The sequence below is a fragment of the Ranitomeya variabilis genome, chromosome 6 (genome assembly GCF_051348905.1).
Source record: "Ranitomeya variabilis isolate aRanVar5 chromosome 6, aRanVar5.hap1, whole genome shotgun sequence".
NCBI lineage: Eukaryota > Metazoa > Chordata > Amphibia > Anura > Dendrobatidae > Ranitomeya > Ranitomeya variabilis.
In genome coordinates, this window is record NC_135237.1 from 452,973,140 (window position 1) to 452,988,159 (window position 15,020).

General features: G+C 42.0%; 1 protein-coding gene across 2 annotated transcripts in view; it reads right to left on the minus strand.

Moving 5' to 3' along the window:
- Positions 1 to 15,020, minus strand: part of ATP6V1H (ATPase H+ transporting V1 subunit H) — a 162,295-nt gene that overhangs the window by 110,256 nt on the left and 37,019 nt on the right. For both annotated transcript variants that reach the window (XM_077270495.1, XM_077270494.1), the window contains exons 6-9: positions 13,545 to 13,658; positions 7,943 to 8,047; positions 5,300 to 5,350; positions 600 to 697 (exon numbers count right to left, since the gene is read on the minus strand). In XM_077270495.1, the coding sequence (XP_077126610.1) occupies positions 600 to 697; positions 5,300 to 5,350; positions 7,943 to 8,047; positions 13,545 to 13,658 (368 nt within the window). The remainder of the gene's footprint in view (positions 1 to 599; positions 698 to 5,299; positions 5,351 to 7,942; positions 8,048 to 13,544; positions 13,659 to 15,020) is intronic.

Consider the following 15,020-nt stretch of genomic DNA (forward strand, 5'->3'; position numbering starts at 1 on the left):
TTAGAGAAGAGATAAGGGATAACTTCCTATATACTGAGCTCATGCTCAACCCCAGTTCCATTCAGACAGCTCTGTAGAGCTCCTCTCTCAGGATGGGTGGTGGTCCCAGTGGTCTGACCCCTAGGAAGCTATCCTTATTCATTATTCATTAAGAGATGGGATGGGGATAGGCTTCCTATTTACTGAGCTCATGCTCAATCCCAGCTCCATTCAGACAGAGCTCTGCCGAGACCCGCTCTCAGGATGGATGGTGGTCCCAGTGGTCTGACCCCTAGGAAGTTATCCCCTATCATATTGATAGAACTTCTATAAGATGTACAAACCTTATCACATTGTATGATACAAGTACATTTCCGACTCCTTTCTATCTGTTCACATAAACATCCAATTTCCTGTGATGTGCACCTACCTCGTCTACCATCCCACACTTCAGAAGTTTCTCTCAGTCTAAGCCACACATGCATCCTGCACTTTTTGAGCTTCATATATTTCAATAATCATATTACTGGTTTCCCAAGCTGCAGTCAAATCCATGGCGACATCAATTGTCTTATCAAAGCTTCTCAGCATTTATGATTATGGTTTGTGAGGAGCCTTACCAGGTGACACCATCTGCTTCTACCCACGCGAAGCGATACTCATTAACCCTCAGCATCAGCTGAAGGCATCCAGCAACACACTGCACGTACTGGGAGCTCTAGAGGAGGGGGAACGGCAGACATTAGCACCGCAGGCAAAGAAAACACAAGAGAAATTATTTTGACTACAGTACAGGCAAAAAAAAACAATTCCAGTACCAGAAAATTTTCAGCCGTTTACTGGCTGAAAAAAAAAAAAAGTTGGAGGATGCCATTACAATAGGGCAAGAGTTTGACCGCCCTGGAAATACGGTAGAGCACTCTCTATTACAAAGATCTTCACGGCTAAGTACAGAAAACACTGCCCACTAATAGCCTAACATTGTAGTCTGGCAGTCCTTACTAAGCTTAACAATGGTAGGCTCTATTAGAGGAGCAGATTGCTGCATATTGCCATCTCCGAAGTGCAGCATCCCCTCCGCAACCTACTAAACAAGTCTGCTCTTGTTTGCTATTCTGGACAGGTTTCAGCAGCTCAGTGTGGCTTTTTCCGCTGCATAACATATAACACATTATTGGATTTGTGGCGGTATGATGCTGTGATGGGGAAAGTGCCCATTGCGAGAGTGATAGATAAGGGCTCATTTATGCATCCACAGAGTTTATGTTTTGTAACCTCAATTACTGGAATTTATTGGCTCGTGCGTGCACTGTATACAGTTTAGGAAATGGATTGCATAGCCGCTCCTTGGCTTGGATCACCACCATTGCCAAGGAATGTGTCATACTTTAGGGAAGTCAACCTATCATTTAGTAATAGTTCTAGAAAGACCATTACCATGAAGGATCTCTAACCTTTGAATAACTGTGCTGTTAAATTGCAAACTAAAAGGGATGTTCCCGTCTGGTACATTTATGGCACGTGGAATCTGCATCTATCTCGAGAACAAGGCCTTGTTACGCTGCTGTCAAGATTCCAACCACCTCTCCACCAGCAATTCACATCCGGACACCATTTTTGAGATGGAAACAGGATCCATGAGTGGTGGTCCTGTACCAATCATACATTTATGTAGTGATAATAAACTTTATGGCATTCAGACACCAGGTAACGTACGGGATTTTGAATGGGAAAAACAAAGTAAACCCTTGATAGATATCCTGGCTTGACTCCTGCCAGAACAAAGGTATCACAGCTTTGGAAATTCAACATGACCAATTTTATTTACCTTTTTTTTTTTTTTTAATTAGCTATCATTCCGTATGCATGAGAAGTGTGGTTGGCTGGTCTAAACAGGCTATTAAACGACTGCCAATAAACAAACATTTAGCCAATTGATGGCCATTTAATGCCAGAAGCCGGCAAGTATACTATACAACCCTAAGGCTATGTGCACACGTTGCGGATTTTGCTGCGGATCCGCAGCTGTGGGTCAGCAGCAGTTTTCCATGAGTTTACAGTACCATGTAAACCTATGGAAAACAGAAACCGCTGTGCTGTGCCCATGCTGCGGAAAAAAACAGGCGGAAACGCAGCGGTTTACATTCCGCAGCATGTCAATTCCACCTGCGGTTTTACACCTGTGGATTCCTATTATGGAGCAGGTGTAAACCGCTGCGGAATCCGCATAAAATCCGCGGTTAATCCACAGTAAATCTACAGGTAAAACGCAGTGCTTTTTACCTGCAGATTTATCAAATCCACTGAGGAAAAAAACGCAGAGCTCAAAACTACGCGTGCACATACCCTTAGTCTGCTCCTTTCTCCTCCTTTACAGGCTTCTACATACACCAACTATAATCTGATCCTTCAGTTTGCGGATTATCTCTCCTCAAATAGGATATGTTTGGACAGCCAATTTTGGCTTGAAGAACCTTTCAAAAATCTAACCTAAATTTATGTACTGCGTGGATCTGTTGTGTGAGGCTTGCTCAATAATGCTCACATCAGATGCCACTAGAACAGAAGATCAAACATTTCCAGAAGAAAGGCAGCAAGAAGAGGTGTAAGGCAGCAAACATCACAGGGGTGGAGGGTGGGAAACACAAAAAAGGTAGACTTTGCTAACAACAATGAATAGAGAGTATCTTCCCAAAATGAGATTTACATTAATAGCTAAAAAATTATTAATGGCCAGGTACAAAGCATAAATGACGCGTGCACCAAATGCTAGAATACATTTTATGAACTACAAAAAACAATGAAAAATGACAAAGGTTATCACACTACTGTATGCCGTAATGAGGATTCGGATTTGGTTTTCAACATTTAATACCTTTAATACAAATGTGACACGATTCCTATATGACGCTGCATAGCGGAGAACTCAAAATGAATGTAAACTGTGTATCGCCAGAGGAGCATTAAGCGGAAGCTCGCAAGGTCAGTTCTCTGCCGCTACACGCAGAATGTTCCTTTCCCACACTTATCAGACAAAAGCTACATGAAAGGATAAAAAAAATCCTGCACAAAAAAAAATAAGTCACACAGCTCTTAACGTATAAAAGAAATGAGTGGTGGTTGGTGCCATTATGAGCACAATTTGCAGGGTTAAATTCAAGGCTTTCATTTGCATTGACAAATGTCCATTAATGAACAATTTTCTGAGATTTTATCTAAGCAATCTTTTACATTAGTAGATTCCAGTGCACGGAAAGTTGATAAGTAATATGACTTTCTATAAGAAGCACATTTACATGGACACGCATCTGGGAAAAAAAAATTTACAAATCCGCATTCCCAAACGATTACCCTCTAAAAGCAATGTACAGGTCGTCTAAAGAGCTCAATCAGACCTACGGAAGAGAACAACTTGAAAGCAATTAGAAAAATGAAAGCCATATGATAATTAACAAAAATAGGCCACACTAGTCAGCCATCTAACCTATCCTAATGGCAGATGTCGGGGGGAGATGAGATTAGCGGAATTGGGTTAGCACTACCAATTCTTCTGTCCTCTGAAGGGTAAGCTGCCGCCAGAGCCTTGGGATCCCCTCCTCTTACCAGGGCTGATTGTACATAAGTTTTGGGGGTCCAAAAAAGTGAACAAGCAATTGGCTAACAGCCATCTAATGTGCATTGCTAGTCTTAAGGGCCCCAAAGGCATTAGACTAATGTTGGCGGAACCCACCGATATTGATGTGCTCAGACAACACACTAATATAGGAGGAAAAGCCAATTGATAGAGAAGATGTTGATTTGGTTAGGCACGCCTGATTTCGAGATACTAATCGCAAAGTTTTCTGATAATGAACTGCCGGCAGTGATGTCTATCGGCAACTTTCTCATAGAGAACATAGGAGCGCTCAACTGAACGAGTGCGCCAGTGTATGGGAGAGATGGCCATCAGCCATCTAATGTGCATGACCAGCTTTAGAGAGTTTGCCTTATCGCACACAACACTCAAAAAGCTGGCCAGACAAATTAAATAGTTATCGACTGAGAAATCATTCAGCCGACAGCTAGCTCTCCCAACTCCTCCATATAAAGCGCAAAGCAGGGATTGGCTGCTGAAATTCCACAGACTGGATCCTTCTCTCCTCCAACAGATGATGTCGGGGAGCCTTCTTACACAAAAGATAGTCAGACGATTTTGGCCAACTTTTATCTAATATGTATGGGGGCCTTTAAATTGGGAGTTGCCATTGAGATGATGGTAAGAGTTTATATGGGTCTCACAATCAAAAAGGGAGGAGACAGCGGAGAATCACACTATGTGTATACTTTTAAAATGGTATGGGACTGCAAGAATAGAGAGTGGAATACTACCAAGAGATGACAATAGGTCCTACTTTATGTCTCAAATTAGAGTGGGAAGAGCAGATCTGGAACACAAACCATTGGAAGTGAACACATGCTAAAGGCCTCATGAAACTTGCGCTTTATTTTAAACGCCATATGGACTGTATCAGCCGACACCGTTTCGCATGAACACAGGCTTCCTCAAGGCCCCACGACTGCACACTGCAGTCCATATGTAATTTCAAATAAACCGCAAGTGTCAAGGAAGTATCTTTTCGGTTATCAGCTTCATATATACTTATGAGATTCTTAGTTCCAATTGGGAGACCTGTGAGAGGTCTAGGAAGAGCGGTCTGTATATAGACCATGAAATAAGGCCGCCTCACTTGGGTGGAGAATTTAACATTACAGAAAATCACGTTTGTAGACATAATGATGAATGAATACTACGGATGACCAAAACTACAGAGATTCACGGTCACATCTCTGTGCAGCATCATATAAAGGTGAATAACTGGAAACAAAAATCTAAAGGAACGGTAAAACGTGAGTTAAATTACAACCAGACACTACTGATAACATTGTGTCTTGCTGCTTATTTTCATCAAGCCCTTACGAAGAGTCTCATTACATCTTCTGCCGCCTCCACAATCACCTTCGACTCAGTCGACTTGTCTCACGTTTTCTATCCAAACCTTGTGACTTTGATTTTCAATAGGTCTTTGGGTCAGCCTCCGTCCATCCATAGCTTGGTGTCACGTAATGAGAAGTGTGAAAAGAAATGTGGGTGGCACAGATGAAAGACAGAGCGGGGACTTTAAGATATTAATGTAACGAGAGAAGTTACAGGGAAACTAAACTGAAGACAACTAGCAGTAAGTAACATGCGGGCAACCTAATGTCAAGTGTCTGTACCCTAGACTATGATTCACCATTGTTCCAGATCTACGATCATCTGATTTTAGTTCTAAACACTTACATCACTCGGAGAAACTGTTCCTGTTTCCATAGCGCCTCCACTTCGTGATTTCTGAAAGAAAGAAATGTTAAAAAGTTATTTAAGAGTACTATACAATTTATTTGCTTCTCTTTGTTATTTTACTTAGTGCTTTGGTGTTTTTTTTTCTGCTTTATATTTTTTACATTTGTTGAGTTTTCCGTTTAGATGGTGCATAAGTAAAAAAATTAAAAAAAAAAAAAACTAGAAAGAGTACACTTTCAGGACCATGGTCCAAAGTCAGCATCAATATACTGTGGCCGCAGACGGGAAGCCCTGCGAACAGCATACTACTTGCTGGAATCTATAGCATTTTCTCTGATTTGTAGGCCTTGCGCAACGCGATTGTTGTGGTGCGATGCATGTATAATGTCGCGCCAGGCCTACTAATCAGAAGGAGCACTAGGGATGCCCGCATATAAGACGCAGCTCACAGGACTCCTTTCTAGTGGCCACGGACTACTGACGTACTGCTGGACAAGGGTCATGTACATTGATTTGCTTATCTACAAGAAAAAAAGGTTCTCAAATTCTGAGAGTACATAGCAACTGTCAAAACCATGGTGGCCAAGGCTGGTTACGATCAGGTACTGATGGTGTATCAAAGAATAAACCACAAACAAAAAAGTGGCCAAAAGGTTTAAAAAGCCTCAAATAACTAATCAGGGCCTATTTCTGACCATTGTATGCTTTGTTCCCCTCTGCATGCTCTCTCGCTAATTTTCAGTTCTCCTGGAACTAGTGGGTTGAGATAGGTCTTCCAAACACAGCACACAGAGATGGACATCCCCTCTTCTTTCTCTCTTGCACACCAACAGAGGCAGCAGCAGAATGGAAGACGTTTAAGAGTAGCACTGAGCCATGTGGCTGTGAATCCAGCATTGAAGTGGGGGTAAACAGCAGCTTGAAGCTGCAGTTTGTTCCCCCTACACTATACATGCATTAGGTATAATAGGAGGTGTAACCTGACACCTCACTGAGATGGAAGTCCCTCTTACTTTGACCAAGACTTAGAGTTGTTTCCTTTCATGAGTGAATGACGAGTTCAGGAAGAAGGGAAGACGTGGCTCATAAGTGGATAAAAGAAGCAGCTTACTTTGATACAATATATTACAAAGTTTTATACACTACTGACTAATGCAACACTTGTTTGAATAACAGCGACTATTTATTTCTACTCTTGTGCAGTTGCATTTTTCACAGATTTTTGTTCTAGATGTTTATCCATTTACATTGACGCTTATAATCCTCTGCTCTTCATTCATAGCTTATCATGAGACATTCACAGCTGCTCCATAAATCTGCTCACATAGCGTTTTTCGATTATCACAGCATTAGGCTTTATTACCAGCCACCTGTGCATCTCACAGGTTTACAGGCCCCATGAGGCCTAAAACATGGCAGCTCATGTATAGGGGGTCTTGTTGGCCTGCCTTTACTGGAGTTAAGAGTGAAAATCTAAATGAAGCCTGAAGATTTTATTTTGCTAGATTCCGGGCACCGCAGATCATAGGCGAGTGAGCTAGATTGCGTCTTTTTGCATATGTTAGAACAGTGGTAATGATAGATAACCGTCCCTGAACATAAAGCAGTAGCACCGCAAATGGTAGGAAAATAAAGAGAATATGGAGATAAGGAATGGACAGGCACCAGTGCACTCACCGTTTCATTTGTGGTTAAAAGTCCTATTGTTTTAACTCCTCCATTAAGCAGTGCGGCAGTATGTGGAGGGAGACATGTGGGAGACAGGTGCACGACGGCCGTTTCGCGCTTGGATAGCGCTTCAACGGGTCCAATCACGTAGAAGCGCGAAACGGCCGTTGCCACCTGTCTCCCCGCATGTCTCCCTCCCCACACTGCTGCATCGCTTAATGGCTGTCCATAGGAGTTCAAATAAAGGACTGTTAACCACTAAGGAAACGGTGAGTGCTGCCTTTCTACTTCCTATATGTTTAGTAGGACAATAAAGTCCTGATGGTAGGATACATGTTGATATGATGAGGCACCAAGGCAGCTGTTACAGCTTTACCACTTTGCTACTAGTCACATTGAAAATGCAGGTGCATGTTTTAGAGATGATTGATAAATTATTAGCATATAATGTTTATTAATCTGAATCTATGCTCATTCTGGAGCATTTAGGAGTCAGTAGAATGTCTTATTCCTGTTAAGTTCACATTAGATAGCGAGTCAGACCACCCACAGGACCCAACTAAACGACAGTATACACGGAATAATGTCTCACAAAACTATATGTCACTTGTCTCAGATCTTCCTGGTCTAGAAAAGACTGCATTTATAGCTAGGGAGGTTACCTTTTAATTAAAAAGAAAAAAAGCATCTATAACATTCTGTAAGGATTGAAAACAGTGGGTGCAGATTGTCCCTGTATCCATAATCCTTCAGAAGAGCAAGTTCTTGTCTGTGCAGAATGAAGCCACACAGCGCAATATTACCGGTCCAGCCGTACGCTCTCATTCTGAGCCGACACATACTGTGGAAATGTAGATACAGCTAATGTATAGGGAGTCGTTAAGATTCTGTAATGCCAGTAATTACAATTTTATGCCACTTGTTACAAAACGACATAATCTACCAATGAATCCAGCAAGTGGAAAGGAATACCTGGGAGCTCAGCTGAGTTTTAATCCAGTTGAAGTAGTAATTTAAATCGCTGCCCTCCATCAATTCTCTCCCCCACGCTGCCAATTTAGCAATTATACGAGCTGCCTAAAAGAGAGGAGAGAAAAATGCATAATAAAAAAAAATATATATCACTTAAACACCCCAAGACTTAAAAATCAGAATATAATTCAAGACTGAATTCAGCACATTAAGTACTAATTACTAGTCTATTCTCCAAGTATTAAGATCCAGGCAATGCAAGACCTGAAGGCATTGATGTCAGCCAGTGTTAGTACTGACAGACATTAGAACAGGTACACGGGCTCATGTCACCACTTAGCTCATGGACACTGCTGAGGTACGCAGTGGCGAGATACAAGAAATCCAACACGTACATATTTAGCTTAGAAATCTTTCAGACATGCATATTGGTCTATTTGGGATGTATAATGCAGTTTGACCACTGTGTCCTCTATCTATATTGTCCGATATTTCCCTTTCTTGTTAAGTAGATTGTCATAAGAAATGTCTTAGTTCTGTACAAATTTACTCCACAACTCTAGAGGGTCTACCAGGGTACCTGAAAGACTTTGGAGAGGTGTATTTGGAAAAAGAGGCAGTGATATTACATTCCATCCTCCTTATGATTGTGCTATTAATCTTATCCCTAATGCCAAATTATCTAAAGCTCATGAGATGTGCACTTGCTTTTTTGCTCTTTGGTATTCTGATCTTTGATGCTTGACCTTGGATTTGTCTTGACCATCTGTTTGTCTAGCCCTTTTGTCATTATCCCTTCTTGGAATATTGACCTCGGACTGTTTCCTGACTACGCCTTCGGACCTCTTAAATACCCAGCCTCATCACTCATCTGTGAGTAGTGACTAGCATCACACATAGTTTACCTACACAGTTGACTGTTTAATTATTAATTTACATAGCACCATTAATTCCATGGTGCTGCATGAGGGGTTACATACAAAATACAAATATCACTTACAGAAAACAAACTAACAATGATTGATTGGTACAGAGAGAAGAGGACCTTAACCTTGCAGGCTTACATTATACAAAATAATGGCGAAGGAGACAGTAGGTTGGAGGTTTCAATGGCTTCGGTGGTGTTGAGGTGGCAGCGTGAACATTGCAGGTCGTTATCTTTCTTGACGAGATGGGTTTTCAGGTTCCGTCTGAAGGATCCAAATGTGGTGGCTAATTGGACTTTTCGGGGCACAGAATTCCAAAGAATATTCGGGAGAAGTATTGGGCGTGATTGGGTAAGGAAAGAACGAATTCTGAAAATATTTTTGAGCTGGAGGAGACAAGACGTGGCGAGAGCTTGGATGTATGGCTTGAAGGACAGGGCAGAGTCAAGGGTTACTCCAAGGCAGCAGATTTCCATTACAGGGGAAAGTGTGATGTCATTTATTATGATGGATAGATCAGGTAGGGAAAATGCGTGAGATGGAGGAAAGACAATGAGTCCGGTTTGTCCACATTGAGCTTGAGGAAACGAGAGGAGAAGAAGGAGGATATGGCTGATAGACATTCCGGGATTCTGGACAGCAGAGAGGTGACATCTGAGCCAGAGAGGTAGATCTGAGTGTCATCAGTGCACAGATGGTACTAGAAGCCAGAGGACTTTATGAGCTGTCTCAGGCCGAGGGTATAGATCAAGAAGAGTAGGGTTCCTAGAAAAGAGCCTTGAGGGGCTCCAACAGAGAAAGGGTGGGATGGGGAGGAAGTTTGGGAGTAGGAGACGCTAAATGTGTGGTTGGTAAGGTATGAGGAGATCCAGGACAGGACAAGTTCTATGACACCAAAGCAGGAGAGGGTAGTAGGAGGCAGTGGTCTACTGTGTTCAAGGCAGAGTATAGGTCAAGAAGGAGAATAGAGAATAGTCTGTTAGCTTTGGTAGTAAATACATTGTTAGTAATTTTGGTCAGGGCAGTTTCAGTGGAATGGTGGGGATGGTAGCCAGATTGTAGGTTGTTGAAGAATGAATTAGATGTGAAGTGCCGGAAATGTTCAGCATGAGCATGCTGCTCAAGGAGTTTGGAAGTGAATGGGAGCAGCGACATGGGGCGATAGCTGGACACAGCGGTTGGGTCGAGGGATGGCTTTTTAAGGATAGGTATGATTGTGGCATGTTTAAAAGCAGAGCGGAAGGTGCCAGAAGTTAATGATAAGTTGAAGAGATGGGTTAGGGATGGGATAAGTGTGGTGGTGAAGTTGGGGGGGAGGAGGGATGTGATGGAATGGGAGCAAGTGCACAAGTGGTGAGGTGCGATTTGGAGAGGAGACGAGTAAGCTCTCCTTCAGTGATGTTGGAGAGGGAGGTTATGGTGTAAAGGCATTGGTCAGGTATACTAAGGGGTTGTGGTGGTTGAACAATAAAGACTTCCCTGATTTGAATGCAAGTGTTGCTTGTTTGAAAGCAGTGAAGAAATGTGTTTTCTTCCAACGCCGCTTCGCAATCCTGGACACTAGCCGAAGATGTTTAGTGAAGTTATTGTGCCAGGGTCGTGTATTGATTGAGAGAGGCGACCGAGTCAATAGCTGTTGGAATTGTAGAAAGCAGTGGCCCTCTCTGTGTTGTGGTGTGAAGATATAGATGCTAGTGGAAGAATAGAGTCCGAGAGTGTGCAAGTGTCTAGATGTGTGAGGTTTCTGCGGGGGTGCGCTGGTTGCTGGACATGGGTGACAGGTGAGAAGGACAGGCATGGGAATGTGAGTAGATGGTGGTCAGATAAGGGAAGAGGGGAGGTTGTGAGGTTAGGTTGGGAGCAGAGGCGGGTGAAAACAAGATCTAATGTATGTCCCACCAGTGTAAGTGGTAGAGGAGGGACCATTGAGTAAGTCCAAAAGATGAAGTAAGACAGGAATTTGGAGACTGCTGACTGGCAGGGGCCAATGAGGATGTTGAAGTCACCCATGTTGATGGTGGGAATGACAGCAGAGAGAAAGTGAAGAAGCCAGGTGGGAAATGGTCAATAAAGGCAGTGACCAGGCCTGGAGTTCGGTATATGATGCCACTTTGGAGATTCGAGGGAGAGTAGATGTGGACAGTGGACTTCAAAAGAGGGGAGGATAAGGGAGGGTAGAGGTGCGATGAGGTTCAAGGTGCAGCTGTTAGAAAGGAGAAGACCCACTCCTCCACCATGCCTGTTGCCAGGGCGGGAAGTGTGGGTGAAGTGGGGGCCATCGTAACACAGCGCAGCAGGGGAGGTCATGTCAGAAGGTGTCAGCCAAGTTTCGATGAGGCCCAGGAAAGAAAGATAGCGAAGAGGTAAAGGGGTTGTGAATCACATGGAGCTTATTGCAGACAGAGGGGAGTCCCAGAGAGAGGGAGTGGGGGTGGGCGTTAGGGGCACGGGTTTTACGTAGATTGTTTATTATGACAAATAGTTTTTAGCAGCTATTGTGTTTATATTAGATAACTAAGTACATATTCACATTATACATTTTTATGAATACAGACATCTAATGTATCTTTTCTAATTTTTACAATACGCTTTTAGGTCGTCAGGGTACTGGTGTTTGTCCTTTAATGTGTTGTGTTTTCTATTAGGTTTGTTATATTTAAGTATATATGTTGTAATAAATGTTTTTGATTTTAGTCAATTTATAGTCCTTTTTTCTCTTGGTTCTTATGCACTACACAGGGGGTATAGAAGTAGTGCAAAGTACAGCAGAATATAACACTACTGACAATGATCTACTACCATTGACTGTAAAAGACTTTCACTGCAGTAGTGTCACATAATAAAGGAGCATTTTGTGCCATGCCAAATAATCACAAATGCCCATCTGTCGCCAAATCACACTGCAAAAGAACTTATGGATGAACAAAGCGTAAAACGTACAACCCCAATCCCAAAAGACTTGTCAAGCTGTGTAGAGTGTAAAGAAAACAAAAATGCAATGTTTTTTTGATTATTTTCACAACAGAACATAAGACACAGATCAGAATTTATGTTAGACATTTTTTAATTCATTTAAACATTAACTCATTTAGAAATCGATGGTAGTAACACTTCTCCAAAACATTGGGACACGGCCAGGTCTACTATTGTGTAGCATCCTCTCTTCTTTTTACAACAGTCTGTAAAAGTTTGGGAAGGGAAGAGACAAATTGATGGAGTTATGGGACAGGAATCATTTCCCATTCTTGTCTGATGTAGGATTCTTGATGCTCAATAGTCCGGGGTCTTCTTTGCCTGATTTTTCAACTCAAATGTTTTCTATTGGTGAGGCGTCAGATTCATCATCTTCTTTGAAGCCATGTGATTGTGATGGATGCAGTATGTGGTTTAGTATGTCCTTGCTGAAATATTCAAGACCTTCCCTGAAATAGATGTCTGGATGGGAGCAGATGTTGTTCTAAAACCCCTTAAAATGCTCAATATTGATTAGAAATGAGCGGATCATGCAAAGTTTGAATGGATTTCCATGAAAAATTCTATTTGCAGACAAGTTGTTCTCCACAAATTGAATGTCCCTAGTACCCTAGAGCAGAGGTGTCAAACTGCATTCCTCGAGGGCCGCCAACAGGTCATGTTTTCAGGATTTCCTTAGCATTCCACAAGGTGCTGGAATCATTCTGTGCAGGTGATTAAATTATCACCTGTGCAATACAAGGAAATCCTGAAAACATGACCTGTTGGCGGCCCTCGAGGAATGCAGTTTGACACCTCTGCCCTAGAGTATACCAACTGTAAGATGCAAAAAAAAAAAAAAATCTAAGAAGATTAAGTGATAAGGTGATAAGAAGATAAGACATGGATTTCTCCAAAATCTGTGAATCTTTTGATGATATTATGCTCTGCAGATGGTGGGATATTCAACATCTTTGCAACTTTACATTAAGGAACATTTTTTCTGAAATTGTTCCACAATTTTTAGATACAGCAATTCACAGGTTGTAACTTTCGACCATCTTTGCTTCTGAGAGACTCTGCCTCTCTAACATGCTCTTTTCACACTGAATCATGTGACTTAGTTAAAAATTGACCCCCAGTTATTTTTCATTAAAAACACTTACTTTTACAGTCCTTTGTCAACCGTGTGCCAACTTTTCATATATCAATTTCTAAATTATTTATTTTCTTCGACTGAAATGGACAAATGTCGAACTTCCAGCTTCTGATTTGTATTCTATATTAATGTTGTGAATAAAATATGGCTACAAAAGTTTTTTTGTTTTTTTTTACATTTCAAAGTCACAACTTTTTTGGAATTGGGGTTATATTTGTTCAGATGGATAAGAATGCATATAGGGATATAGGTCGACATTCACAAATCCATTTGACTATATAAAAAAGTGTCAATTGTCAAGTTTGCATTAAAATTTACTTATTTATCCTTTGTTCAACAAAATTACACGTGGTCTCCAACATGATTTTGTTTTGGTCAAGTTTATTAAGATGGTTTTTTTATATTATTACATCTGTCCTTTTGACTTTTAGACAGTTCCTAATGCACCAGAATTGCTAACAGGTGTGTACATCTTAAAAATTTGGCAATTAGACAGGTATCAATAATGGTGGGCAGAATAATCCCTTTAAGAAAAAAGCATATAAAGGTGCGAACACTATCTTACCATGTGGACAGTGAACAGATCCTGACGATTTAACATTGGTAGAAAGTAGGACCAGGCCGTGTTCTTCCCACGGCGAGCATAATCAAAAAATATGCTGACGCGCTGATGATTTTCCTAGAAGACATAAAACAAACATTACCTATACCTAAAGAGCAGTTTTACAATAGGGGACAATAAATGTTCTCTTTATTGGAATAAACATGCACTTTTCCATCTAGAAATGCTAATAGGAGAATGACTTCTGACAGTCGGGGCTCGATCCTCAGGATGGACATAGCTCCTATGTGACATCACATAAAGGTACGATCAAGTATACAGTCCTTTATTTATGACCATGCATCTACTCCCTGTGCCTGTCACATGGACGACAGTAACACCAGCATTTATCTAAGGAGCCATTATTCCAAGAAGTAACAAATATAGAATTTCCTGCTTTAAAACTTCCTGGAAAAATACAGAGGTGGCATCCGGTTTAAAATAAATGAAGTGGATAAATGTAGCACTACCCCATAATTATGCATGGTTCTAACTGGACCCCGAGTGTACACATTGTGAAGATCCGAGATTGTGGGTGGTAATAATCACCTAGGCAGCTTAGCAATGCAACTATTTTTATGCCTTACGTCCACGGCCTTACAGCAATTCTAGGTAGATGGCCACAATGCAATGCCCACAGTTCACAAGATTCCAACCCGGTGCAGGTAGTTCCACTGCCCCCATAGCAGGTCATACCCACTGCCTCCCAACTTTTAGTTGGTCCACCAACTTTGCATCTCCTGCCAGTATAGTCTGTAGTCACGGTCCATGCTCCTCCAGACAACGGATACCACAACCGTAGCACATGTATCCAGCTTCAGCCAGCGACAACCCCTCCATTTCCTCGTCAGTGTCCTAAATACCTCAAGCCACCCCCCACCCCAGAATTGAGCCCAGGTGGATGTATTTTACTGCTGCTGAGCTCATCACCTGGGACTGCATGTGAAACCCCACGTGGTAGCTGCTCCACTGGGTCTACTACCCCCATCCACACAATGGGACCAGTGACTGGGAGTACAATGGCTTAACTGAGGTCCCTGAGACACTGATGAGAGTAATGGAAGGATTGTTTTACCTTTACCAATCTCGTGTCCGTCTGGCCTTACATATACATAAGATCCAGCCGGCACGTCTTCCTCTGCTTACTGTCACTGACTGGAAACATTGATTCCTGAGGGTGAACACTTTCCAGGTAGAGATTTGTGCTCCTTATGCTGATGAGCAAGCAAATCTCTAATAAAACACCTCAAGATCGACGTAACCAGTGCTCCGTGCTGGAAAAAGTCCACATCCATTTGCGCCGTGGACTCCGCTCTACATACATTGGTCCAATAATCTTTAGCTCGTGGCCGGCTCCTCAAACACATCATAACATAAAGATGTAGATGATACTGGTTAGGGCAAGGCTGGATGAATCCAGGACGGATATGGATCCTCATC